This window comes from Hypomesus nipponensis, chromosome 26 (genome assembly GCF_054491055.1).
Source record: "Hypomesus nipponensis isolate SF chromosome 26, ASM5449105v1, whole genome shotgun sequence".
NCBI lineage: Eukaryota > Metazoa > Chordata > Actinopteri > Osmeriformes > Osmeridae > Hypomesus > Hypomesus nipponensis.
This window is the reverse complement of record NC_140386.1, coordinates 4,783,552-4,810,044: the sequence shown is the minus strand read 5'-3', so window position 1 is coordinate 4,810,044 and position 26,493 is coordinate 4,783,552. Positions and strand designations below refer to the sequence as shown.

General features: G+C 41.8%; 4 protein-coding genes across 6 annotated transcripts; 2 read left to right on the top strand and 2 right to left on the bottom strand.

Annotated features, from left to right (window-relative positions):
- The first annotated feature begins 805 nt into the window (after positions 1 to 805).
- On the top strand, positions 806 to 4,695 carry ttc22 (tetratricopeptide repeat domain 22). The gene is made up of 7 exons (XM_084692265.1): positions 806 to 1,372; positions 1,470 to 1,525; positions 1,635 to 1,750; positions 1,884 to 2,002; positions 2,202 to 2,363; positions 2,484 to 2,636; positions 3,060 to 4,695. Exons 1-7 carry the CDS (start codon positions 806 to 808, stop codon positions 3,591 to 3,593), a joined length of 1,707 nt encoding a protein of 568 aa, XP_084548391.1. The 3' UTR covers positions 3,594 to 4,695.
- Positions 4,696 to 4,831: 136 nt separating this feature from the next.
- LOC146221098 (uncharacterized) lies at positions 4,832 to 8,767 on the bottom strand. 2 transcript variants are annotated; one of them, XM_084692263.1, is made up of 9 exons: positions 8,633 to 8,767; positions 7,805 to 7,858; positions 7,512 to 7,613; positions 6,596 to 7,396; positions 6,177 to 6,500; positions 5,723 to 6,055; positions 5,469 to 5,636; positions 5,298 to 5,349; positions 4,832 to 5,197 (listed from the first exon to the last, which is right to left on the bottom strand). In XM_084692263.1, exons 2-9 carry the CDS (start codon positions 7,835 to 7,837, stop codon positions 5,076 to 5,078), a joined length of 1,935 nt encoding a protein of 644 aa, XP_084548389.1. In that variant the 5' UTR covers positions 7,838 to 7,858; positions 8,633 to 8,767; the 3' UTR covers positions 4,832 to 5,075. The 2 variants fall into 2 exon arrangements, with proteins under 2 accessions (XP_084548389.1, XP_084548390.1); XM_084692264.1 differs by having other exon boundaries at positions 4,832 to 5,194.
- A 6,642-nt stretch (positions 8,768 to 15,409) lies between these two features.
- On the bottom strand, positions 15,410 to 17,177 carry LOC146221097 (phospholipase A2 inhibitor and Ly6/PLAUR domain-containing protein-like). Its single transcript, XM_084692287.1, has 6 exons — positions 17,151 to 17,177; positions 16,897 to 16,966; positions 16,589 to 16,693; positions 16,268 to 16,429; positions 15,702 to 15,818; positions 15,410 to 15,591 (listed from the first exon to the last, which is right to left on the bottom strand). The coding sequence occupies exons 1-6, from the start codon at positions 17,175 to 17,177 to the stop codon at positions 15,410 to 15,412; spliced, it is 663 nt and encodes a 220-aa protein (XP_084548413.1).
- Positions 17,178 to 20,949: 3,772 nt separating this feature from the next.
- Positions 20,950 to 26,230, top strand: LOC146221096 (uncharacterized). 2 transcript variants are annotated; one of them, XM_084692870.1, is made up of 9 exons: positions 20,950 to 21,083; positions 21,858 to 21,911; positions 22,098 to 22,199; positions 22,315 to 23,115; positions 23,211 to 23,534; positions 23,621 to 23,755; positions 23,879 to 23,930; positions 24,028 to 24,179; positions 26,136 to 26,230. In XM_084692870.1, exons 2-8 carry the CDS (start codon positions 21,879 to 21,881, stop codon positions 24,147 to 24,149), a joined length of 1,569 nt encoding a protein of 522 aa, XP_084548996.1. In that variant the 5' UTR covers positions 20,950 to 21,083; positions 21,858 to 21,878; the 3' UTR covers positions 24,150 to 24,179; positions 26,136 to 26,230. The 2 variants fall into 2 exon arrangements, with proteins under 2 accessions (XP_084548996.1, XP_084548995.1); XM_084692869.1 differs by having other exon boundaries at positions 24,025 to 24,179.
- The last annotated feature ends 263 nt before the right edge of the window (positions 26,231 to 26,493 follow it).

Here is a 26,493-nt window from a genome sequence, read left to right as displayed (position 1 = left end):
GAATTAAAAATTAAAAAGCTTAAAATGATATCAGGTTAGTTGCATGGCATTTGTGATATGCACATACGAAGTAAGAGCATTAGAAACATGGCGAGTAACAACAACATAGTGGTTTAAGGGTTCATCTTCTAGACCAGTCATGCATTATGTAAATCATTTGGACTGGACAGGTTGTAAACATTGAAAATCTTTTCATTTATTAACTGGTGATGTTAGCTTATCTGCATACCTGATCAAAACACACATGCTAAATCGGATAGCTTGTTGCTGCTCACCACATCTGTTCAGCAATCTCTCCAAAGCCAGATGGGTCACATTCTGTTGTTCCCAACTTGCCGCTCAGAACAGATCTTTTGCTGTTTTATATCCGTTTGAAAAAGCTTCTGAATGAGTCAGAGGATGAATGAGCTTACAGTTATGACATAATCACAACGCTGTGATTGGTAAGAACACAAAAGCATGTAACGTGATACGTGATTTCGAGTCAATAAAGGACATACTGAACACCGGCACAATCACATGGTATTTTCCCCCAAACAATCGACTACACCTTTCACTCAAAGAAATACAGATAAGGATTGCACAAGGGATCAAACACATTCAAATAGCCTATTCAAGTGATCGAGAGGAGGCGGCACCAGAGCAAGTACAGATCTGTGCGCGTCTTTCCTTATTCCTTTCCCCACCCAGTCCCTCCCTAGTCTAACCTGTAAAACCTGCTGGCACCTGGAAGACAGCAGCCAGTCGACTGTCAGCTTTAAAACAGCAGTCAGTGGACTAAACAGGCTTCTAAGTGGAAGAGGCTATGGAGGAGGCCAACACAGAGGAGGACATTGAGGCGCTCATCGACGGCATGGACTACATCCCGGGTCACTTCCACCTGGACCTCAACCTCAACTGTGAACCTCAGGGTCCGGGGGAGCTGAGACGCAGGGACACCCACCTGAGGCAGGACAGCCTGTGGGCCGAACTGGAGGCCGAAGCCGGATCTTTGCAGTACGCCGTCCGCAACCTCCTGGGTCTCCTGGCCTTCCACCTGGACCATCTGGAGCAGGCTGAGGAGGCCTTCAGGAGCATCTGCCGGGAGGACCCTGGAAACCTCAACGCCTGGGCCAACCTGGGATACGTCTACGACCGCCTGAAGAGGGAGCTGGATGCCGGGGAGTGTGTGGAGAAGGTGTCCCAGCTGATGGGCTTGGAGGCTGGGGAGGCCGGCCAAGCGGAGTCCAGGCTTCTGGCGGCCCGGTGCCTGGCAGAGCAGGCTTATGCTCACCCCTATGATGTGGAGTTGGACAAAGAAGAGGACCTGAGAGAGAGACTGACTGCTGCGCTGACATTGTACAACCGAGCCCTACGCTACGGAGGGCAGCTGGTGAGATCTGACATCACAGAAGAAGTTATTTCATTGCCAATTTTATTTCATGCTGTATGTCATTCAAGGGAGGATGTTTAAACTACTTTTTTGACAGATACCAACAGAAGAAAAAAGAGGCTGGTATTTCAAGATGGCGACAATTTATATAAGGTAGTATTCACATTTGTGTAAATGCTGTATTGATAGTCTCAGACATTTGACAACAAGATTCTGCCAGCTAGCTGTAGTGTTGTGAGAGTAATACCATCTCTGCCTGTAGACTTGATGATATAGTAAAGGACAAAGAGGAGTTCGAGTATGCCAGGCTGTCTTACTACAACAAGGGCTTGAAGCTGCTTGCAGAGACCTTGAATTCCGAAAACACACAACATAAAGGTATGCCTGGACAAATAATGAAAGTGTATCTCCTGTTGATGTCCTGAACATGGATTGATCAATCAGTAAAAGCGCTTCCTTCATCCCCACCCCGGCTGTCCACCCCTCACATGTACCCCTCCCTCCCCCACAGCTCTTGCCTGGTGTTACGTTGGCATCCTGCTGGAGAGGAAGGAGTTGTTCACCACTGTCCCCATGTCTGTGCATGACTGTGGCTTCTCTGGCTCAGATCCCCTGTCCTGCTATGGAACGGTACGTCAAAACATGGGAAACAGACATAAGTAATCAAATCTATGATTAACATAAAGAAGGCCATTCTGGCGCTTGATATTGTCTGAGTCATGATGTCTACTTCCTGGACGCACTCAAGGGCTTTAACTTGGCGCCATGTCGGGTGTTCATCTATAACTGTAATCTTTTCTGTAATCTTAACTGTAATCTTTTCTCCCAGGCTATAAAAGTAGCCAAGGATGATGCATTCATCTTGAACCGCTTGGCCAAGGTGTTCGTCCTGCTGGGTAAACACGAAATGGCCACAGGGATCTGCAACATGGCGCTAAACGTGTTGCCTGACGCCGAACTCAACTGGCAGGCCTACTGCACACGTGCAAAGGTGAACCCAACCCATGCCAACGTTCACTACCCAAATATTTTCCAGCCCCCCGTCGTAGTGTGGTGTTCAAATATAGAGTAGGTGGTACTGGAGAGTGACCGATCTGCTGGTCGCCCCCAGATCAACGTGACGGCTTACGTGAGGGATCTGGAGAGAGCCAAGCAGGACCAGGCTGGGATACCTGACAGACACAATCTGACGGCGGCTAAGGCAGACCTGGAGAAGGTGCTGGACGTGAGGCCCTGCCTGCGCACACACCTGGAGATGGGACAGGTGAGAGGAGTAAGAGGGCTGAGTCATGATGGCTAGTGGAAGTATTATACCGTCGGTAAGGTTCAATCGTGAAGATGGGATGGTTGGTTATAGATTGCATAAAAGTAGAGCAAAAATTAGCCGTTAAATTGCATGATTATTGGGTGTGACCTCTTCCTTCACATCAACATATTGGTTTATGGAAATTAGGCGTGAGTGCTTTTTGGCTGTGAAGTAACTATTGTGACATGTGAACACCATTTACTTGATCACACACGGTTGCTATGTGCCGTCATTTCTTCACACCTGTGTTTTACACTGTACAACATGTCTGCGTGCGAGTGGACCGCGTGGAATGGTTGCATGTGGACGTTTTCTTGTTTGAGTGTGCAAACACAAAATACCTGAATAAACGAGCCTTGATCTATGTGTGCCTCCGCGCAGGTGTATTACTACATGGGCGTGGATGCCGTCCAGGAGAGTCTGCTGGTGGACGAGGGCGCTTTGAACAACGCCCTGGTGAGTCTCTCCCAGGCCCTGCAGTGCGACCTGGGCGACAGCCTGCCCGACCTCCACCTCCTCAGGGGGCGCTGCCTCCTCCTGAAGGGCGAGGAGCAGAACGCAGCCGACTGCTTCAAGAGGGCCCTCGAGCTGGAGCGTCCGGGCAGTGGGGACACGTCTGCTCTGCGCTGTCTCCTGGAGGCCCTCCTGGCCCTGTTTGCCCAGAGTGGCCCCGACCCCGGCCCCGCTATCAGCCAGCTGGAGGTGTGGGTGCGGCGGGCCGAAGAGAGGTACTCGGAGGACGCGGTGGAGGCCGAGCTGAGGTATCTCTGTCGGACGCACACGGCCGAGGTCACAGAACTCTCCAGGGCTCTCATCAGGGGAGGAAGGCTTGACCTTGTGAAAAGGCTGCTTAATACTGTGCAGCCCAACCGCACTGCCAGTAAGAAAGTACTGGCAAGGTCTATGTCTATTTGAAGAGGGATTCGATCGTTCACCAAGAATGGAAGATAATCAGTTTCTCCTCCGATGAATTGCAATTAATATGTTGGCCATTAAAATCTTCCCTAGAAGTATTATCATTTTCTATTAAAGAGAAGAAATTGTTTATGCTTCTTTGTAGCTATTCGGATATAGATAGATATCTTCTTAGCATGACCCACTGCATTAACTAAGAACCCAGAACAAGATCTAGATGTGATAGATTGATTTTGTGGTTGATTTATTTTATTTTGGAAGCTGATCACTAAGTTCAATAGATATTAAAAGCAGTAAAAGAGGCAAATGGAAATTCATACAATGTTAATCTATGATCGACTTGTTGAGCCGTTAAGTTGTGATTGATTAGTCATGCCTGCAGAGGCCGGTAGGGAGAGTTTTGAGCTTTCGGTCACGATGCAGCTGCCAGAAGGGATGCACCGTGTCCAAGAGTCTTCATTGATATCTCCCCTTTTCAGGTACAAAATGTGTATTTGTGCTCTTGAACTTTAGAATATGTTTAAAAAAATTTTTTTTAAGCAATAAGCCCCAAGAGGCCGTGGTTTACACTGATTTTAGAACAGGTAGTATGAGGTTATCAATGTGTATGGTTAATATTGACAATGTTTGTGTTTGATTAATGACTTGTGGTTGTGTGTTCATTTCTGAATTAATTAGTAGGTAATAAGGAATAGAGGAGACAAATGGCTAGTAATGTTTTGCAATATCTCTGTGGTTGTCCCCAGTACATATGTTTTATAATTTAACTTGTTAATTGACAAAAAGATCATCTTTATGAATACTGTCACATTTGATTTGACCTGTTTAAGAAAAGAGTAAGAAATTACAATTTATTGTTTATTTACTTGTAAAATATTACTGGAAGAGAATAAGAATTAGATTAGCAAGTTGACTTTGGAATTTAAAAGATAGGCTTATTATTGTTCCAAATTGTGTCTTGTATCTATTGAGAGAACTTTTGTAACTATGTCAATCATTTTGAAAATAATACAGATTCTCAATGCAGTTGCCAGAAGGGGTGCATCGTGTCCAAGAGTCTTCATTGATATCTCCCCTTTTCAGGCTGTAACATAGACAGGCAGCTATACACCAATGTATTTCACTGAATAAAGAAAACAAGAAAGTAGATTTAATGTTAAATTTCAGCACAATGCATGTATATTAAAACAACAGTTTTCATTTACACTGTGCACAGACCGAGTTGATTTATACCAGACATGGAGATTTTATATGTTGAGAATAAAATACAAGTTTAATTATACTATGGAGTATGTTCATGATGTAAGATTCATTTACAATCCAGGAGCCCGCTACACATTTAGCCCCAGTACTTTTTGATCTGTGTACACATCCCTGCATGGATCACAACTTCTTGGAAATGCCAATAACTGTTTTATTTTGGATTCAAATATACTTTGTGTGTTGCTTGTAGGGGCACAGACACTCCTGGGTGACAGCGCCTCAGTCATCCTTTGGGATTCCAGAGGAACATATCATCCTCTTCCAAAGCCCTCTGAAGAATGCACGGATTCCCTTCTTCTTCTTTTTTTCCTTCTTCTTCTTCACCTGTCTGTCTTCATCTGCTGAATAAAAACAGCATACATCACTGAATTGATTTCACGCATTTCAAACTAAGGTAATGGAGGCCAAAAGGAGGCCATCGTGGAGCTTTGAATAACTCACCAGCACACTTTGCAGCCTCTCCACTGCACTGCTCAGGAACAAGATCGGTGAGCTGAATACAGAGACACAGAAATTAACATGTGTAAAAACATCCAAAGGTGAAGATGGTGTTTGGTAAAAAAGAGCAAGGTGCACAAACCTTAGAAAATCTTAACCCATATTGTCTCTTACCTGAGGAAGCTGAGTGGCCAAGGGGGGGCAGTCAGAGACGGAGATCAGGACCAGGGATCTCTTCTTCTCCGACTCTTTCACAACCTTCTCCAGGAGTTCATTAAGAACATCCTCAGCAGCAATCTCAGACTTCCCATTGATGAGGGCAAACTTCCGAGTCTGAGAGATCTGTAAACAGCAAATCAGTGTAAAGACTTAAGTTATATGTACTGTTGTCTGAACAGCAAAGTAAGCTTTGATGAATGATGCCAGACCTGGGTATCCAGGGGAGTGGTCATGTGAACCATCTCTACTGCAGCTGCTATGAGGTCCTCCACAACTTTGGAAGCTGCAGTCTTCAGGCCAGCCATCACCAGCTCCTTGGCTTGAGCCTTCATGAAGGCTTTTTCAGCATGAACATCAGTGATGTGTCCAGTTGCCACAAGCTGTATGGCTTCAGGAGGCAGTAAGGCCAGGGAAAGACTTTCAGAGACAGCAGCCAGGGATCCTTTTTCCACCAACTTCTTCTCTGTCTTCTCCAGGAGTTCATCAGGAACATCTTCAGCAGTAACCTGAGCCTTGCCAGTGATGAGGGCAACCTTCTCGGTCTAAGAGATCAGTAAAAAGTTGTGGGAAACCAGTTAAATATAGCTGTTCAACAAAAAACACTACAAACCCAACATAAAATGGGAAGGTTGACTGTGCCATGTTGAGGTAATTATTTCTCACCTCAGTATTAAGGGGAGTGTCCATGCCAACCTCTTTATGGGCTGCTGCTATGAGGTCCTCCACAACTTTGCAAGCTGCAGTTTTCAGGCCGTCCATAACCAACTCCTTGGATTCAGCCTTCGCCAGAGCTTTTTCAGCACGGACATCAGCGATGTGTCCAGTTGCCACAAGTTGTATGGCACCAGGAGGCAGTAAGGCCAGAGAAAGACGTTCAGAGACAGCAGCCAGGGATCCCTTTTCCACCGACTTCGTCTCTGTCTTCTCCAGGAGTTCATCAGGATCATCATAATAAATGATGTATCCAGCTGCAGCAAGCTCTTCATTCTTAAAAAAACAACGTAAACATAGAACATGTTGCAATATGAACATTGAACATGACAAGGCCGGTAAAATAAGTTTAGATATGTCTAGGTTCATACCATCTGTTTGGCCAGGATAGGCCTGTGACAGTAAGAGAGGTCAGACAGATATCTTTTCTGCCCTGAGTCCACCACCTTCTCCAGGAGCTCACTGGGGACTTCCTCAACAATGATGGGTGCCTCGATCTTCCCACAAAACTCCTCAAGCTCCGAGGAATAATCATCAGCCAGCGGTAGCTGGTACTTGAAGGCAGCAGCCATTTTGCTTTGGTATATCTTTACCAGATAGGTCACCACAGCCTGGACCACAGGCTTCAACTGGAAGACGGTGCTGTTGAAGCCCAGCTGGTTGAAGGTCTTGGCTGTTTCCGTGAAGCACCGAAGCACAGCGGCCATGTTGTCCCGTGCAATCATGCCTGTAACTGAGATCAACAAGTGCCTGGAGCAGTTGCCACAATGGGACAGGAAGATGGAAACCACTCTCATGGCTAGATTATAGATTTCATAAGTGGCTGCCACAGCCTTCTTTCCCACAACAGAGACAAGGCCCAGGTTACTGAGCTGTATGGTTAACTTAGCCAGAGACTGCTGGACCATCTCTCCGGGTTTCTCCTGCAGGTGCTTCAGGGAACAGGTCATCATGCCTGGGACCTGGACCTCAGCTCCCATGGTGAAGTCAGGTATGGTCAGGACTAAAGACTCTGGTTCAGTTTGTCCACACGATGATGTGGAAGTGCTCTTCATGCTCCCTGTTGCCATAATAGGAAGGCCTTTCAAGGCCGGAGAAAGGCATGTCCTCATATCCTGAGCTGCCGCAGTCCGGATCTTTTGGAGGAACGTGTCCAGACCCTCCACTGTGATCTTCACGGAGAGAGAGATAAGGAGATCCAATTGAAATATTTTAGTCACCAAACTAAATCTGCTCAGTGTCATGAGAGAGGCTAAGGACAGAAACTAATGCTTTTGTCATTCATACCTTTCCGTCAAACAGCTCTGACAAACGACGTTCGTAAGCTTGCATTTCACTTAGAATGTTCTCCAGCTCACAAACGAGCTCACGCATTTTGGTGTTCCCCTCCTGAATTCAACATTTGAAACTATTAACACTGAATAATCATCTCCAACATGTCACTCAAATAATGACCTCTGAGCCTTTTTCTTTTCTTTGCCGACACATCACATTTTGAATAAGCATTGGTTACTTTATCTTTGACATATTAAGTATTCAGCAATAGCAGATTTAAATTGATTCCTACTGTGTAATATTACCTGAATCTCATCATATTCATCTTCACTGTCCATTTTGGTGAAACAGTCAATTACCTAAAGAATGACATAGGCAATCAAAATGTCTGTAAAAAGATATCTAAATAACGTCCATTACAGTTTACTGATAAGTATTGCAGATACGGTTTACTACAATGCTGGTGCTGTTGTGAAGAGGACAAAAATAAGCTTTTACTTTAGTACATCAGAATGGAATGACATTATGGAAAATTAAGACATTGTGACCTCACAGTTATTGATGCGTCATGGTTCTTGTCAAAACCATAACAACTGTACACAGAAACTGAATATTGATTAGGGTAGCCTACTGTTAATTACATACATTTAGATGTGGAAATCAATGATAATATCAACTAAATACATTTTATAATGCACAGTATGGGTCATTTATATAAACCATAGCTTATACTGTACATTCATATAAGCTGCCTACATGTTTGAAAATTGTAATCATGGGAAACTACCAGCGCCATTAGTCCATCAAACATTTAAACTGCCTCTACCACAAATTGACTTATATTGATATGGCATAATTGGTAATAATAATAAACGGCAGTAATTTAGGGTAGCCTAATAACAGCATAGCGCAACAGTTTATCCAACAAAGATTTAGTTCAGAGCTGATCACTGGCTTTGCTTGCTACGTTCAAAAGGTGACACTCCCAGATATCGGCACAGGCCTGTCCGAGATTGCTTTTGAACCATATACTATGAACCCAAATCAACATTTATGGACGGACATAGAAAAGAAGACTTAACCTTAACCTAAAGTATTACATTTAATAAAATACCACATACCGTAAGCCTTACCTGAGAATTCGGTTATTTAAATAGGCGAATCCGTTGTGTTTTTCTTCTTCTCTTGCAGTAAATTATTCTACGGAATGCAACATTGGTCGTAACGTGATCGAGGTCAAATAACTTCTGGTGACTCAAAATGTTGTCTTTTCATTTATAATATTAACTTTTGACGTATCCATTATGACGTATTTATTCCAATAACTCAATGTTAACAGATACGTACGGTTCTATTGTCAATCACTGATGGTGAAAAATAACATTACAGTTCAACAAACAAACAATAACAACAACGAAAATAAATACATTATTTAATCAAAACAATAAGCATACCAATAACTGAAAATATAAACGAGTCAACAGAAGAATCTAGGGCACTTCGAAAGGAAGTAACTCAAAACTGGAGAAAAAATATGTGAAAATGATGTTGACAAAGTATATAATTGTTTTATTTTTACCTGTATAATTAAAAACTCTCTGGGAAGTCGCTTTGGATAAAAGCGTCTACTAAAATGCACAAATGTAAAACTCCCGTCAAACCATATAACCGCAAACAAAACGACTGTGGATCACAATGGTTTACAAAATGCCTGTTTATCCCTGATAAATTAAACAGATAATTGAAAAGAAGAAGTTACTCGGTTTTTATTTCCACAGGGAGGCGCCTTTAATCATATCAAAATCAAATCACACCCTTTTATTGTCACTCAACCATACAGGACTGCTACAGAGGTTGAAAGTCGTGGGTGCAGGTACAGGCAAATATAAGCAATATCTAACAATTATAACAACGTGATCTTATTTACACACAACACAATCTACACGTCCATTACACAAAACAATGTACAATATACACTTAACAAATTACAATACATGTTTACACAAACACAGGTACAATAAAATACACAACACATATATGCAGTTGAGGGCAGTGCTGTTGCCGTACCAGACAACGATGCAGCCAGTCAAGAGGTTCTCCACAGTCCTGGTGTAGAACAGCGTGAGGATGTGGTGGTTCATTCCACATTTCCTCTGCCGTCTCTAGAAGAAGAGGCGCTAGTGTCCCTTCTTCACAACAGCCTCAGTGTGGACAGACCATGTGACCTCTTCAGTGATGTGGACAGACCATGTGACTTCCTCAGAGATGTGGACAGACCATGTGACTTCCTCAGTGATGTTGACAGACCATGTGACTTCGTCAGTGATGTGGACGGACCATGTGACTTCCTCAGTGACGGGGACAGACCATGTGACTTCCTCAGTGATGTGGACGGACCATGTGACTTCCTCAGTGACGGGGACAGACCATGTGACTTCGTCAGTAATGTGGATGGACCATGTGACTTCCTCAGTGACGGGGACAGACCATGTGACTTCCTCAGTGATGTGGACGGACCATGTGACTTCCTCAGTGACGGGGACAGACCATGTGACTTCCTCAGTGATGTGGACAGACCATGTGACTTCCTCAGTGATGTGGACAGACCATGTGACTTCCTCAGTGATGTGGACAGACCATATGACTTCCTCAGTGATGTGGACAGACCATGTGACTTCCTCAGTGATGTGGACAGACCATGTGACTTATTCAGTGATGTGGACAGACCATGTGACTTCCTCAGTGATGTGGACAGACCATGTGACTTCCTCAGTGATGTGGACAGACCATGTGACTTCCTCAGTGATGTGGACAGACCATGTGACTTCCTCAGTGATGTGGACAGACCATGTGACTTCCTCAGTGATGTGGACAGACTATGTGACTTCCTCAGTGATGTGGACAGACCATGTGACTTCCTCAGTGATGTGGACAGACCATGTGACTTCCTCAGTGATGTGGACAGACCATGTGACTTCCTCAGTGATGTGGACAGCAAGGGACTGGGAGATGTTCACTCTCTCCAAGTGTTCTCTGTCTTTCCTCCTGAAGTCCACCACAAACTCTTTGGTCTTACTGATGTTGAGGGAGGGTTGTTTTTATTTATTTAGAAAATGTACCTCATCTAGTATAACCTGTGGTTTACCTCCTTCCCACATTCCACACCACCCATGGGTCCCTTCCAACTTTCAAGCAAAACCTGCGCCTTACAAGCATACACACACACACACACACACAAAGCCTCGTTTCTGTTCTCTTAGTTATAACATAAAAATATTTTACATTTGTGATGAAGATGGCCTTTCTTTTGTAGTAAATGAATGTCTATCTACGCAACCACAGAGGCAAACTAATCAGTAGAATGTGTTCACTTCACACAGAGATGCATACGCAAACATACAGAAGCCGTAACAGGAGCATACAACCATCTTAGAGATGGGTGGTTTTCTGAATAGTTTAGAATGACACGTTAATTGGACATTAAAAACTGAAAGAACTAAAAGTAAAGGTGTCGGCTTTATCTGGAAATAGATCTGTTGCACTGTATTCGAAACACAGCACAGTGTTCGAAACAGTGAACTCCGCCCCAAAAAGTGTGTTGTTGCACTGAGATACAGTATGATATTTATTTTGATTAGTACACTGTACTATGAACATAATTATTTAACAGCGTTTGTTATTTTTGCACTCACTAGTTAAAACAAACACCGTGCCTTGGCACTAACCACTAAAAAAACACTGTTAGAACAGCATCTGCTATATGGATCAAATGTAAAGGGGATGTAAATATTGAAGATTTATTATTTAGAAGAACAATGACAGTCAGAACCTTCCCGTTATCTGTCCATTATTTCTCGCAAAAACATCCAGTATATGAAAGGTAGCATAATATGGAGAGCTGGACTTGGAGGGCATCCTTCTGCCAGACAAAGGTACGGTTTGTAGGGTAAAATGTGTGAGCCAGTAGCAGTTGTACTTGAGGTGTTCTGATAGCTACAGTTTTCAAACAACCAGTTTGTCAGACCAAGCTGAATGAACCTTTAAAAAACCTTGTTCCAAACAGCAATAACAGTGGATGTTTGAATATGTGCCATGCGATGTCTAGAATTAAGAAACAGTTTCCTGACTCAGGCCAAGACACCAAGAGATTCAAACTTAAATCTATCCTTTTTAATGACGAAACTAACCTAGTGATAACTACAAGCAGTTAGTATTGTGTCTCTTTCACGTTGTAACAGGCCACTTTCACTGGTCAGTCAGAAGCTTGTTATACAAGCGATCAATAAGTCAATCAGGAACATCATATTCTAATCAAGCATGATTAGAAAAAAGAAAAAAGATTCATACAAGTCATACAATGTGTCCTAACTTTCCTTGGGATGAGTGTTTTTAGGAACATCGAGAACATTGACAACATCGTAGCATTATTTGTCATCTCCGATTCTTGTTTCTTGGTCCACATTCCTAAAGTGACTGTGGTGTACTTTATAAGGAAGTGTTTTCCAGCTTAATGTTCAGTTGCTCACCTGCCGAGTCAAGATGAAGCTGATCCTGACTCTTTGCATTACCTGGGCTCTTCTCCTCACAGGTAACACCACATCCTCTACTGACCTGAACCACAACCAAGGAGGTTCTCAATAATTGACATGAATGATGGTGGGATGCAGGTGGAAGGAAGGAGGTTTTAAGTATGGGTTTGATTATGTCCTGACTGTATATATTCTATAGACTATTTATAATCAGTTTCTTGAAAAATGGTTCTAAATGTCTATTAGTCTTATTCTGTTTTTACAGTGAAATCATTGCAGTGTTCATCATGTGATCCACCGTGCACAAGTGAAGTTTTAACCTCTTGTAACTCAGGCTCACTGTGTATGACGTCTACTGCGTTAGGTAGGGTTATTTATCTTTTTTCAAGGCCTTGGTTTTCTATCACTGTTTTTGAATATCCAAACCATCTACTTATATACGTTTCATTGAGCATTCATTTCATTTAGCATTTAATTTAGTGTCCAAAATTTGAACATTTTAGTAGATGCTCTTATTTGATCTATATTGCAATTTGATCTGAAATTGTTGTAATAACAAAGGGCTGCAGAACAGCCTTGGAGTGCAGAGCACCTCTGAACGTTCCGCTGGCTTCTTCATTCAACATCGGTTACTTTCAGCAGTCTGAATCTGTGCTCTGCTGTGACTCAGACACATGCAACATCGCGACTCAACCTGGTAAGGACTCCCTTTGAATTCTAAAGTTGTCACTTTAGCTAAACCATGTCAGCTAACAAAGTAGATACATACTGTACGTTTTAAACAGTGAGGCATAAGTCAGAACTATTTCTGAACTACCTCAAATCAAACAGTGTTCTCACTGTTCCTAGTGTTTGTCTTCGAAGAATCAATACTGTGGAAGAATGGGAGGTGGATACGGACAGTTAGGAATCTGAAATTACTGTAGAAAGTACTTAGGGGTAACTTGGACATTTTTAGTTTGCAAGTTGACTGACTAGTAAAAACTGCATACAGATGGAGGAGACAATAATGAATAATACTGAAACAGAACAGTACATTAGATGTGTTGTGGTCTATGTTTCTCTGCAGTTCCAAGTTCAGTGCCAAATGTCCTACAGTGTGATTCCTGCAGCAATCCCTCCGACACCCCGGCATACTGTGTTTAACTGGAGGATACATGTGCTGTGGACAAAGCTGAGTGTCTCAATGATTAAATGATCATGAACATGTGTTGGTACTTACAGTACAACCCTGTGTGCCCTGAAGAGGTCAGTAGGTTTGTTCTTTCTTCTTTTACAGAAAACACGGGTGTCTTCAAAGGCTGTGTATCCTCAAACACGTGCACCCTGTCTCTACTGGTCCTGAAACTAACACAGCCCCCTCTACTGGTCCACTGAGTGTAGTTCTCATGCCAATGTGGCTTAATTTACCTGCTAAATAAACACATCGTGCACAACAAAAACACATGGACGTGACATGGTAGTCAGCAGACAATCGTAATCAATCAATGTCTTTTTTGGACAGTTTTACTCATATTATACAGTCACATACTTCATTTTGCAACATGTTATTCCACATGTTTTTCAAAAACACATGTTTACTACTAATGTAATTTAGAGGTTAAACAAGATGCTCTTTCAATTGATTAATCAATGATTGATCAGTGGTTGGATTCTCGTCTTACGCTTGTGAAGCATTTAAAATTAAAACATTTTCATTAGACAATTGTGAAACAAAGACATTCACAAAGGGGCTGGTTGCACTCAGGGTACGGAACAATTCCCAACGCAAATGCTGTGTTGGAGCTCCGGAGAGCCATGGCTGTTGACTGTGTATCCTGTGATATAGAAATACTGGGCAGTGTTAAACGAGCAGGTTTAAATGACAATGTCACAGCAGTTAAGTTAATCTCTGTTCTCCTCTCTGTCCCCCCCACACATCCCTTGTGGTGTGGGGGGTCTGAGCTGTCAGGACCTGCCTGGTCGTCGGTCTACCAACGCTGGACCAGGTCGTCAACCGGAAACCAGCCTCCATGACGGCCAACAGCGAGTTTCCAGGTCCCATCCAACGTCTATAAAGCCGAACAATGGATTTTTGGTGTTTCAAAACCCATTGACACTGTATGACTATGTTTAGCTTGTGTTCTGCTCCTCTCTCTTGCCAACCGTCTCTGGAGGAGGGGATCCCTCTCTGAATTGCTCCTCCCAAGGTTTCTTCCATTTTTTCTGTGTTTTTTGTGTTTTTTTCTGAGTTTTTCTGGGAGTTTTTCCTTGTCTTCCTCGAGGGTTTAGGTTGGTTGAGGGGCAGTTCTATGGGCGTATGTGAAGCCCTCTGTGACATGCTTGCGTGTAAAAAGGGCTATACAAATAAATTTGATTTGATTTGATTTGAGTTGAAATGCCTAGGAGCCTTAATGGTTCAAAAACATGTTGTCCAGTTTACACTACTGACATTTTAGAAATCCATTCGTGTCTGTCTCTACACTACTGTTTTCGTCTTCCTTTCTATGCAATACAAGGAAACCATTTGCTAATGACGCCCCCCAGTGGAAATAACACCATAGAGCAACAACCAGTTCTCGGATCAATTTATCAGGGCTAAACATACATTTTGTAAACCCTTTGTGATCAACAGACTAACTCCATTATTTTGTTTACGGCTACATGGTTGTATTGGGCAGTTTTTAATCATACAATTTAAAAAAAACGTTTCATATGCTTTGTTATTATCATCTTCTTCATACATTCTTTTCCAGTTTGTTTTACCTTCTTTCTAAATTAACTCAAAGATTTTCCATTCTTACTTGGTTATATCTGAAGTTATAGGTATCCTTATTTTTTTATAATAATTCATGTAAATATCATACTTTTTAATGTTTTAGAATGACTATTTTCGTGAGAAGTATATTTGATCATGAGAGTGGTTTCCATCTTCCTGCCCCAGTGTGACAACTGCTCCAGGCACATCTCTGTCTCTGACTGCCCTCTCTTGGCCACACAGCTTCCTCAGGTAAGAGACAATATGTGTGAATATGTTTTCTATGGTTTGTGCACCTTGCTCTTTTTTATCAACCCCCATCTTGAAGAAGAAGAAGAAGAAGAAGAAGAAGAAGAAGAATCCTTTAAGAGGATTAGTCTACAAATGTCTTTCTAAGTTTGAGCAGCAGTTTATTTTTTGTTGAAAGTTTGTTGCGCTCATCCTTGCTCGCTTTGCACTAAACAGTAATCCAGAACAACAGATTTTAACTCGAAGGATGGGATTTGTAATGTAGCGAAATACAATACCTCACACACGTAATCAAGTACATTTTAAATGACTGATTTCAAAAAATGACTTGAAAAATACAAAATACACAAAAAAACTAGCCTACTCAATACAATAACGTGAATAAATTTATTTTGTTACTTTCCACCTCTGGCAGCAGTGGGGAATATGATATTCAGCACACTGGTAGTGCTGGATGCGATATTCTCCACACGACCGCAGGAAATCCCATCTTTAGTTGCAGAAGGCACAAAAGTGGCCATCAGAGACAGACTGCACATATTTGAGGATATACAGCCCTTGAAGAGACCCGTTCTTGCTGTAAAAGAAGAAAGAACAAACATACTGACCTTCTTTTCAGGGCACACATGATTCTACTGTAAGTACTCCAACATATGTTCATGAACGTTTCAGCATGGAGACACTCACCGTTGACAACAACACATGTATCCTCCAGTCCGACACAGTTTGCCGGGGTGTTACATACAGTGTCTGAGTAGCTGCTGCAGGAATCACACTGTAGGCCGTTTGGAACTTGACTGGGGACTGCAAAGAAACACAGGTTCCATCAGATAAACTGTACTGTTCTGTTTCAGTTATATTCATTATTGTCTCCTCCATCTATGAAAGTTGCAGTTAAAATGGATCATTTTATTATCCAGTCTATTTTAGAAAAAAATGTCCTCCTCCTTTAGAAGTACAAAAGTACAAAAGTACTTAGAAGTACTTTTACTTAAGATTCCTAATTGTCCTTGTCAACCTCCCATTCTCCTACAGTATTTATTGTTCAATGGCCAACCCCTCTTATTCAAAAAATAAACTTAGTGCTCACAACACTTAATAATCTACCTAAGATGCGTTTGAAAAAAAAACGTATTTGAGAGCATATGAATACTTTCACACATGACATATTTTTTTAATGTACTGTATATCTCATACCTTAAATATCTTTAGCTGATATTGTTTAGCTAAAACGACACCTTTGTTGGTCTTACCAGGTAGGGTCTGTTTGTTGCAGCCGTCTGAGTCACAGCAGAGCACAGATTCAGACATCGGATCGATACCGAAGTTGAGTGAATAATCCAGCTGAACGTTCAAACGTGTTCTGCACTCCACCGATTGTGTGCAGTACTTTCCCTTTGTAATTGTTTTACCAACTGGATAAAAAAGAACATTTCCACATACACATCAAATCAGAGCATTTAACAAAAAATGTATCCTTTTTGATACCAAAGGAAATGCCAAATGAAATTGAATGACAGTTTGGATGGAAGAAAACCACAAGAAAATACCTTATTTCAAATAAATAGGTTTACCGAACAGGGTATGTGTCAGACATACTGCGTCTGAGTGATATCGGCAGATTGTTAAAACTTCATTTTTGCATGGTGGATCACATTCAAAACACAGCAAAGATTCCACTAGAAAAACAGAATAAGAGAAATAAACATTTAGGACGTTTGTCCAAGAATTGTATTATTCATTATCTATAGAATATATACATATACTTGATCAAAACCATACTTTACACCTCTTTGTACTTAAATCTCACCATAATTCTTGTAATTAATTCTTGAGAACTTACTTGGTAACAGTTCAACTCAGTCAGAGTATGTTGTATTACCTGTGAGGAGAAGAGCCCAAGTAATGGAGATTGTCAGAATCAGCTTCATCTTGGATCTGCAGGTGAGCGTCTATATATTGAGCTGGGAGCGGCTCCTTATTTAAGCATTCATAATACAGGGAGGTGGAACAAAAAAACTGACTGAGACGGCGTAAAATAATGGTCCGACCACATTCCCATCTTCAAAATGGATGCACCACCCACAAAAATAGAAAAGCAGTTCTTATAGTGACCCTTCAGTCATTGTGACCCACCGTTGTGTTGCGACAACTTAACCTCATTAAAAAATTAAGTAAAGTATTTTCTTTTAACCTTTGTGCTGTCTCAGACCCCCCACTGCACGAAGGTTAAAAGAAAACGTTTCATGTCATCTTTGTATTAGGTGAAGTTGTCAAAACACGACAATGGGTCAAAATGACCCAAAGGTTCAAAATGACCCTAAGGCTGCACAAGGGTTAAGTAAACACGTTTAGGGTTGGTCACATCTGATTGATGCATTTGGACCTGTCTTAGATCAGGTAACAACACAGAACAGGTTGCACAAGACAGCCTATTTATACTGGGACAGAAACCCACTCATCCCTGGAACACCTTTGCCCATTCTGTAAAAGAAATCAGGGATTTTCCTTATGCTTATGGTAATCTGACTAAGTAGATCAGATATTGCCTTATTCCCTGTTCATGTATTCTCATATTATTCATTCACATATATGAGTTTCTATTGTAACCTATAATGCCCTCCTATGGCAGTCACAGGTCTGTGATGTGGTATCCCTTGAAGCTAATAATGCTAACTATGTTCCCACACTAAAGAGTTAGCCGTACTCCATGTGTAAGGAGGACTTACCCTAAGAATATGCTGGATCCTGAAGATTTTTTCATGTTACTTTTAATCCTGTTTTGTGGATATGAGTAGTGAAGAGTCATGATTGACATCATACCACATCCCTCACTACTGGTCCAGTGACTACCACAGCCCCAATTTCTGGACCGAGACTACGACAGCCATCACTGGTCCAGTTACATTTGATCCATTTCGGAGGTGCATTTTTCTTAAGCGACATACAAATAGTGTCTATAGCTGGACTGATAATAAAGGACTAGATACATCTCTCAGTGGTTACTGCCAGGGAACCTTCTGGATGCAAACCACAAGGCAACAAACGAAGTATCTCAATTATAACGTTCCATGACTGATGATTGGATAATGCAACAATAACATCATTCCGAATCCACGTGCAATATCGTCAAAAGAATGTTTGACATGATCCTTATGAGCACACAGGCATAAGTACCTGGCCAAGTAGACGCCCTAAGGCAGGGGTGTCAAACCCTGGTCCTTGAGGGCCGCTGTCCCTGCATGTTTTAGATGTTTCCCTGCTCCAACACACCTTATTCGAATGAATGGTCGTTACAGCAACCCATTTAATTGAATCAGGTGTGTTGGAGCAGGGAAACATCTAAAACAGCGGCCCTCGAGGACCAGGGTTTGACACTTGTGCCCTGAGGGGCAAAGACACACACCAATAACTGTGCGTAACCCATCCTGAAGGGACAGCTCAAAAGTACCATGAAAGAGGAAACCATTTCAGACAGCCACACCTCACTTAGATTATTGTGTTGTGTGTCAGCTTCCTCTTCTCCATATACCAATCTGACCCACCGAGGCGGTTACCCAGATTTGATTGAGAATTAAAAACCAATCAACTGAATCCATGCAACTGAATACATGCACTCCAGGCGCTGACCACCCAATATTAATCACCCGAGGACCTGGCCACTGATCAGCAGGATCCCAGTCAACTATAATCTCTCTTTGTGTGCGTACTCACTGTGTTTTGTTTGACCTCAATATTGTCACATGGAATCTGTGCAGTTTTATAAATGAGCCCCCAGAGCAGTAAAGATGGGGTTGGCAGTCACAGGACTAATAGTGGGGTCTGTGGTATACACAGAACTAGTAGTCACCAGATCAATAAATCAAAATCGGAATCAGCTTTATTTGCCAAATCAATTTGCACAAAAAAGCAGGAAACCATGGGAAGGTGCAGAGGGGCACTGCAAGAACATTACATGGTACACACATGATTGGAGTCAATTAAGAAAATACTGAACACCAGCACATTCATATGGTATTTTCCCCCAAAAAATAGACAACACCTGTCAAAGAAATACAGATAAGGATTGCGCAAGGCATCCAACACATTCAGATTCAAATGTTTGCGAAAGGAGGAGGCACCAGAGCATGACAGATCTGCACGTCTTTGATCTATGTGTGCCTCCGCGCAGGTGTATTACTACATGGGCGTGGCTGCTCTCCAGGAGAGTCTGCTGGTGGACGAGGGGGCTTTGAACAATGCCCTGGTGATTCTCTCCCAGGCCCTGCAGTGCGACCTGGGCAACAGCCTGCCTGACCTCCACTTAAATGCCATTCTGTAGCTATTCTGAAATGTGTTCATAGTTCAGAGCATGACCCATTTCAGTAACAATGAAACCAGAAGAACCAGATCCAGACAGGTTGCTTTACAACAATGTATTTCTGAGATAAAAAAGAAGAAAAAAAAGTAGATTTACGGTTCAAGTACAACACAATGATAGGAGGTTTTCATTTATACAGTACAAAGAAAGAGTTGATTTACACCAGATATGGTATAATATATACAAATATATATATATATATATATATATATATATATATTATATGTTGATGATACAGAAAAGTTTAAATAAACTGTGGAGTATGTTCATGATGTAAGATTCATTCACAATCCTGGAGCCCACTACAAATTTAGCTCCAGTACTTTTCACCCCGTGTCCACATCTCTGCATGGATCACAACTACTTGGAAATGCCAATAAGTGTTTGAAAACATCCAAAGGTGAAGATGGGGGTTGATAAAAAAGAGCAAGGTGCACAAACCATGAACAACATAGTCACATGTATAATCTCTTACCTGAGGAAGCTGTGTGGCCAAGAGAGGGCAGTCAGGGACAGAGATGTGCCTGGAGCAGTTGTCACACTGGGACAGGAAGATGGAAACCACTCTCATGATCAAATATACTTCATAACAGCCATCAGATTACAGACTTCACATGTAAATACGTAATTATGAAAACATTATATACATGTATTTTTCAAATAACTATAACTATATATAATCAAGTGAGAACGTAAAATCTTTGAGTTAATTTAGAAAGGAAGCAACATGAACTGGAAAAGTTTGTATGAAAAAGATGATAACAAAGCATATGAAACGAAGACTACTAGGCATTTCAACTGCTGTGAGATTGTAGTTTAACACTGCTCATAACAGTATTTCTATATCACAGGATACACAGTCAACAGCCAAGGAATGTGGAATGAACCACCACATCCTCACGCTGTTCTACACCAGGACTGTGGAGAACCTCTTGACTGGCTGCATCGTTGTCTGGTACGGCAACAGCACTGCCCTCAACTGCATATATGTGTTGTGTATTTTATTGTACCTGTGTTTGTGTAAACATGTATTGTAATTTGTTAAGTGTATATTGGACATTGTTTTGTGTAACGGATGTGTAGATTGCGTTGTGTGTAAATAAGATCATGTTGTTATAATTGTTAGATATTGCTTATATTTGCCTGTACCTGCACCCACGACTTTCAACCTCTGTTGCAGTCCTGTATGGTTGAGTGACAATAAAAGGGTGTGATTTGATTTTGATATGATTAAAGGCGCCTCCCTATAGAAATAAAAACCGAGTAACTGCTTCTTTTCAATTATCTGTTAAATTTATCAGGGATAAACAGGCATTTTGTAAACCATTGTAATCCACAGTCATTTTGTTTGAGTTTATATGGTTTGACTGGAGTTTTACATTTGTGCATTTTAGCAGACGCTTTTACCAAACGCGACTTCCAAGAGAGTTTTTAATCTCACAGGTAAAAATAAAACAATTATATACTTTCACCATCAGTGATTGACAATAGAACCGCACGGATCTGTTAACATTGAGTTATTGGAATAAATACGTCATAATGTATACGTCAAAAGTTAATATTATAAATGAAAAGACAACATTTTGAGTCACCAGAAGTTATTTGACCTCGATCACGTTACGACCAATGTCGCGTTCCGTTGAATAATTTACTGCAAGAGAAGAAGAAAAACACAACGGATTCGCCTATTTAAATAACCGAATTCTCAGGTAAGGCTTACGGTATGTGGTATTTTATTAAATGTAATACTTTAGGTTAAGGTTAAGTCTTCTTTTCTATGTCCGTCCATAAATGTTGATTTGGGTTCATAGTATGTGGTTCAAAAGCAATCTCGGACAGGCCTGTGCCGATATCTGGGAGTGTCACCTTTTGAACGTAACAAGCAAAGCCAGTGATCAGCTCTGAACTAAATCTTTGTTGGATAAACTGTTGCGCTATGCTGTTATTAGGCTACCCTAAATTACTGCCGTTTATTATTATTACCAATTATGCCTTATCAATATAAGTCAATTTGTGGTAGAGGCAGTTTAAATGTTTGATGGACTAATGGCGCTGGTAGTTTCCCATGATTACAATTTTCAAACATGTAGGCAGCTTATATGAATGTACAGTATAAGCTATGGTTTATATAAATGACCCATACTGTGCATTATAAAATGTATTTAGTTGATATTATCATTGATTTCCACATCTAAATGTATGTAATTAACAGTAGGCTACCCTAATCAATAGTCAGTTTCTGTGTACCGTTGTTATGGTTTTGACAAGAACCATGACGCATCAATAACTGTGAGGTCACAATGTCTTAATTTTCCATAATGTCATTCCATTCTGATGTACTAAAGTAAAAGCTTATTTTTGTCCTCTTCATAACAGCACCAGCATTGTAGTAAACCGTATCTGCAATACTTATCAGTAAACTGTAATGGACGTTATTTAGATATCTTTTTACAGACATTTTGATTGCCTATGTCATTCTTTAGGTAATTGACTGTTTCACCAAAATGGACAGTGAAGATGAATATGATGAGATTCAGGTAATATTACACAGTAGGAATTTATTTAAATCTGCTATTGCTGAATACTTAATATGTCAAAGATAAAGTAACCAATGCTTATTCAAAATGTGTCGGTAAAGAAAAGAAAAAGGCTCAGAGGTCATTATTTGAGTGACATGTTGGAGATGATTATTCAGTGTTAATAGTTTCAAATGTTGAATTCAGGAGGGGAACACCAAAATGCGTGAGCTCGTTTGTGAGCTGGAGAACATTCTAAGTGAAATGCAAGCTTACGAACGTCGTTTGTCAGAGCTGTTTGACGGAAAGGTATGAATGACAAAAGCATTTGTTTCTGTCCTTAGCCTCTCTCATGACACTGAGCAGATTTAGTTTGGTGACTAAAATATTTCAATTGGATCTCCTTATCTCTCTCTCCGTGAAGATCACAGTGGAGGGTCTGGACACGTTCCTCCAAAAGATCCGGTCTGCGGCAGCTCAGGATGTGAGGAAATGCCTCTCTCCGGCCTTGAAAGGCCTTCCTATTATGGCAACAGGGAGCATGAAGAGCACTTCCACATCATCGTCTGGACAAACTGAACCAGAGTCTTTAGCCCTGACCATGCCTGACTTCACCATGGGACCTGAGGTCCAGGTCCCAGGCATGATGACCTGTTCCCTGAAGCACCTGCTGGAGAAACCCGGAGAGATGGTCCAGCAGTCTCTGGCTAAGTTAACCATACAGCTCAGTAACCTGGGCCTTGTCTCTGTTGTGGGAAAGAAGGCTGTGGCAGCCACTTATGAAATTTATAATCTAGTCATGAGAGTGGTTTCCATCTTCCTGTCCCATTGTGGCAACTGCTCCAGGCACTTGTTGATCTCAGTTACAGGCATGATTGCACGGGACAACATGGCCGCTGTGCTTCGGTGCTTCACGGAAACAGCCAAGACCTTCAACCAACTGGGCTTCAACAGCACCGTCTTCCAGTTGAAGCCTGTGGTCCAGGCTGTGGTGACCTATCTGGTAAAGATATACCAAAGCAAAATGGCTGCTGCCTTCAAGTACCAGCTACCCCTGGCTGATGATTATTCCTCGGAGCTTGAGGAGTTTTGTGGGAAGATCGAGGCACCCATCATTGTTGAGGAAGTCCCCAGTGAGCTCCTGGAGAAGGTGGTGGACTCAGAGCAGAAAAGATATCTGGCTGACCTCTCTTACTGTCACAGGCCTATCCTGGCCAAACAGCTGGTATGAACCTAGACATATCTTAAGTTATTTTACCGGCCTTGTCATGTTCGATGTTCATAATGCAACATTTTCTATGTTTACGTTGTTTTTTTAAGAAAGAAGAGCTTGCTGCAGCTGGATCCATCATTTATTATGATGATCCTGATGAACCCCTGGAGAAGACAGAGAAGCAGTCTGAGGAGAAGGGATCCCTGGCTGCTGTCTCTGAAAGTCTTTCCCTGGCCTTGCTGCCTCCTGAAGCCATACAGCTTGTGGCAACTGGACACATCACTGATGTTCATGCTGAAAAAGCCTTCATGAAGGCTGAAGCCAAGGAGCTGGTGATGGACAGCCTGAAGACTGCAGCTTCCAAAGTTGTGGAGGACCTCATAGCAGCTGCAGTAGAGATGGTTCACATGACCACTCCCCTGGATACCCAGGTCTGGCATCATTCATCAAAGCTTACTTTGCTGTTCAGACAACAGTACATATAACTTAAGTCTTTACACTGATTTGCTTTTTACAGACCCGGAAGTTTTCCCTCATCAATGGGAAGTCTGAGATTGCTGCTGAGGCTGTCCTTAATGAACTCCTGGAGAAGGTTGTGAAAGAGTCTGACTCTGTCTCTGACTGCCCTCTCTTAGTCACACAGCTTCCTCAGGTATGAGATGATATATGTGACAAAGTTGTTATGGTTTGTACACCTTGCTCTTCTTTATCAACAACCACCATCTTCACCTTTAGATGTTTTTACACATGTTCATTTCTGTGTCTCTGTATTCAGCTCACCGATCTTGTTCCTGGGCAATGCAGTGGAGAGGCTGCCAAATGTGCTGGTGAGTTATTCAAAGTGCCACGATAATTTGGCCTCCATTACCTCAGTTTGAAATGCGTGAAATGAATTCAGTGATGTATGCTGTTTTTAATCAGCAGATGAAGACAGACAGGTGAAGAAGAAGGAGAAGAAGAAGAAAAAGAAGAAGGGAATCCGTGCATTCTTCAGAGGGCTTTGGAAGAGGATGATATGTTCCTCTGGAATCCCAAAGGAGGACTGAGGCCCTGTCACCTAGGAGGCGACACACAAAGTATATTTTGAAGCCAAAATAAAACCTTTATTGGCATTTCCAAGAAGTTGTGAGCAGAGACTTGTGAGCATTCTCACAAATACCTCCATATCTATTTCAGAATAGCTACAGAGAGGGATACAAAAAAAGTGGATGTCAAGGAAGGTTGTTGCCCAGGTCACACTGCAGGGCCTGGGAGAGACTCACCAGGGCATTGTTCAAAGCGCCCTCGTCCACCGGCAGACTCTCCTGGAGAGCAGCCATGCCCATGTAGTAATACACCTGTGTGGAGGCACACATAGATCAAAGACGTGCAGATCTGTCACGCTCTGGTGCCTCTTCCTTTCGCAATCACTTGAATTGGAATGTTTGAAGCCTCGCGCAATCCTTATCTGTATTTATCATGAGGAAGAGTGAGGATGAGAGGGGTGTGAATGGGCTGTTGTTCAGTATGTCCTCCCATTGACCCGAGTCACGTATTATGTCATGTGCTTGCAGTGCCATAGTAAGGTTTTCTGCCATTTTTGTGCAAACCTACTTGGCGAATAAAGCTGATTCAGATTCAGATTTTGATTTACTGATCTGGTGACTACTAGTTCTGTGTATCAGAACACAGACACCACGATTAGTCATGTGACTGCCAAACCCAGACAATAATTGACTGGGACCCTGCTGGTCTTTGGCCAGGACCTCCGTGATTATTGGGTTGTCAGAGCCTGGAGTGCTGGAGCTTTTGGGGTAACTGTGTTGTTTGACACACCCAAAATACCATGTATTCAGTTGATTGTTTTCAATTCTCAATCAAATTGACAATTTGGGAACCGCCTAGGTGAGTCAGATTGGTATGTGGAGAAGAGAAGGCTGACACACAACACAATAATCTAAGTGAGGTGTGGCTGTCTGTTTCCTCTTTCATGGTACCTTTAAGGTGGCCCTTCAGGTTGGTTTGCACACAATTATTGGTATGTCTTTGACCTTAGGGCGTCTACTTGGTCAGATACTTCTGTCAATGTGCTCTAAAGGATCATGTCAAACATTCTTTTGACAATATTGCACGTGGATACGGAATTATCTTATTGTTATTGTAGCGTTGTCCAATCATCAGAGTTATGCAACTTTGTAATTGAGATACTTTGTTTGTTGCCTTGTGTATGGTTCGCATACAGAACGTTCCCTGGCACGAACCGATGAGAGATTAATACATCTAGTCCTTTAATATCAGTCTAACTGTAAGCACAATTTATATGTTGCTTTGGAAAAATGCAGCTCCAAAGTGGATCAAATGTAAGTGGACCAGTAGTGATGGCTGTCGTAGTCTCGGTCCAGAAATTGGGGCTGTGGTTGTCACTGGACCAGTAGTGAGGGATGTGGTGTGATGTCAATCATGACTCTTCACTACTCATATCCACAAAACAGGATTAAAAGTAACATTAAAAAAACTTCAGGATCCAGCATGTTCATTAGGGTTAGTCCTCCCTACACATGGAGTACGGCTAACTCTTTAGTGTGGGAACATAGTTAGCATTATTAGCTTCAAGGGATACCACATCACAGACCTGTGACTGCCATAGGAGGGCATTGTAGGTTACAATAGAAACTCATATATGTGAATGAATAATATGAGAATATATGAACAGGGAATAAGGCAATATCTGATCTACTTATTCAGATTACCATAAGCATAAAGAAAATCTTTGATTTCTTGCACAGAATTGGCATAGGTTCTCCAGGGTTAAGTGGGTTTCTGTCCCAGTATAAATGGGCTGTCATGTGCAACCTGTTCTGTATTGTTACCTAATCTAAGACAGGTCCAAATGCGTCAATCAGATGTGACCAACCCTAAATGTGTTTACTTAATTTCTATTTTTGTGGGTGGTGCATCCTTTTTGAATGATGAGAATGTGGCTGGACCATTATTTCACAACGTCACAGTTAGTTTTTTGTTCCACCTTCCTGTATTCTGAATGCTTAAAATAGGAGCCGCTCCCAGCTCAATATACAGACGCTCACCTGCAGATCCAAGATGAAGCTGATTCTGACAATCTCCATTACTTGGGCTCTTCTCCTCACAGGTAATACAACAAACTTTGACTGAGCTGAACTGGTACCAAGTAGGTTCTCATGAATTAATTACATGAATTATGGTGAGATTTAAGTACAAGGAGGTGTAACGTATGGTTTTGATCAAGTCCTTACTGTATATATTCTATAGAGTATTTATAATACAATTCTTGGACAAACGTCCCAAATGTTTATTTGTCTTATTCTGTTTTTCCAGTGGAATCATTGCGGTGTTATTCATGTGAGCCACCATGCTCAAGTGAAGTTTTAACCA

Excerpts from the sequence above, each read along its gene's own strand:
- LOC146221096 (XM_084692869.1), top strand. The coding sequence starts at position 21,879 with ATGGACAGTGAAGATGAATATGATGAGATTCAG. Across the intron at positions 23,535-23,620 it reads CCACTCCCCTGGATACCCAG|ACCCGGAAGTTTTCCCTCAT; the intron begins GTCTGGCATCAT and ends TGCTTTTTACAG. Across the intron at positions 23,931-24,024 it reads AGAGGCTGCCAAATGTGCTG|CAGATGAAGACAGACAGGTG; the intron begins GTGAGTTATTCA and ends GTTTTTAATCAG.
- LOC146221098 (XM_084692263.1), bottom strand. The coding sequence starts at position 7,837 with ATGGACAGTGAAGATGAATATGATGAGATTCAG. Across the intron at positions 7,397-7,511 it reads CAGAGCTGTTTGACGGAAAG|ATCACAGTGGAGGGTCTGGA; the intron begins GTATGAATGACA and ends CTCTCCGTGAAG. Across the intron at positions 6,501-6,595 it reads CTATCCTGGCCAAACAGATG|AATGAAGAGCTTGCTGCAGC; the intron begins GTATGAACCTAG and ends TGTTTTTTTAAG.
- LOC146221097 (XM_084692287.1), bottom strand. The coding sequence starts at position 17,177 with ATGAGGTTAAGTTGTCGCAACACAACG. Across the intron at positions 16,430-16,588 it reads TCTGACACATACCCTGTTCG|TTGGTAAAACAATTACAAAG; the intron begins GTAAACCTATTT and ends TTTTTTATCCAG. Across the intron at positions 15,819-16,267 it reads CAACAAACAGACCCTACCTG|TCCCCAGTCAAGTTCCAAAC; the intron begins GTAAGACCAACA and ends GTTTCTTTGCAG.
- ttc22 (XM_084692265.1), top strand. The coding sequence starts at position 806 with ATGGAGGAGGCCAACACAGAGGAGGACATTGAGGCGCTCATCGACGGC. Across the intron at positions 2,003-2,201 it reads CCCTGTCCTGCTATGGAACG|GCTATAAAAGTAGCCAAGGA; the intron begins GTACGTCAAAAC and ends CTTTTCTCCCAG. Across the intron at positions 2,637-3,059 it reads CACACCTGGAGATGGGACAG|GTGTATTACTACATGGGCGT; the intron begins GTGAGAGGAGTA and ends GCCTCCGCGCAG.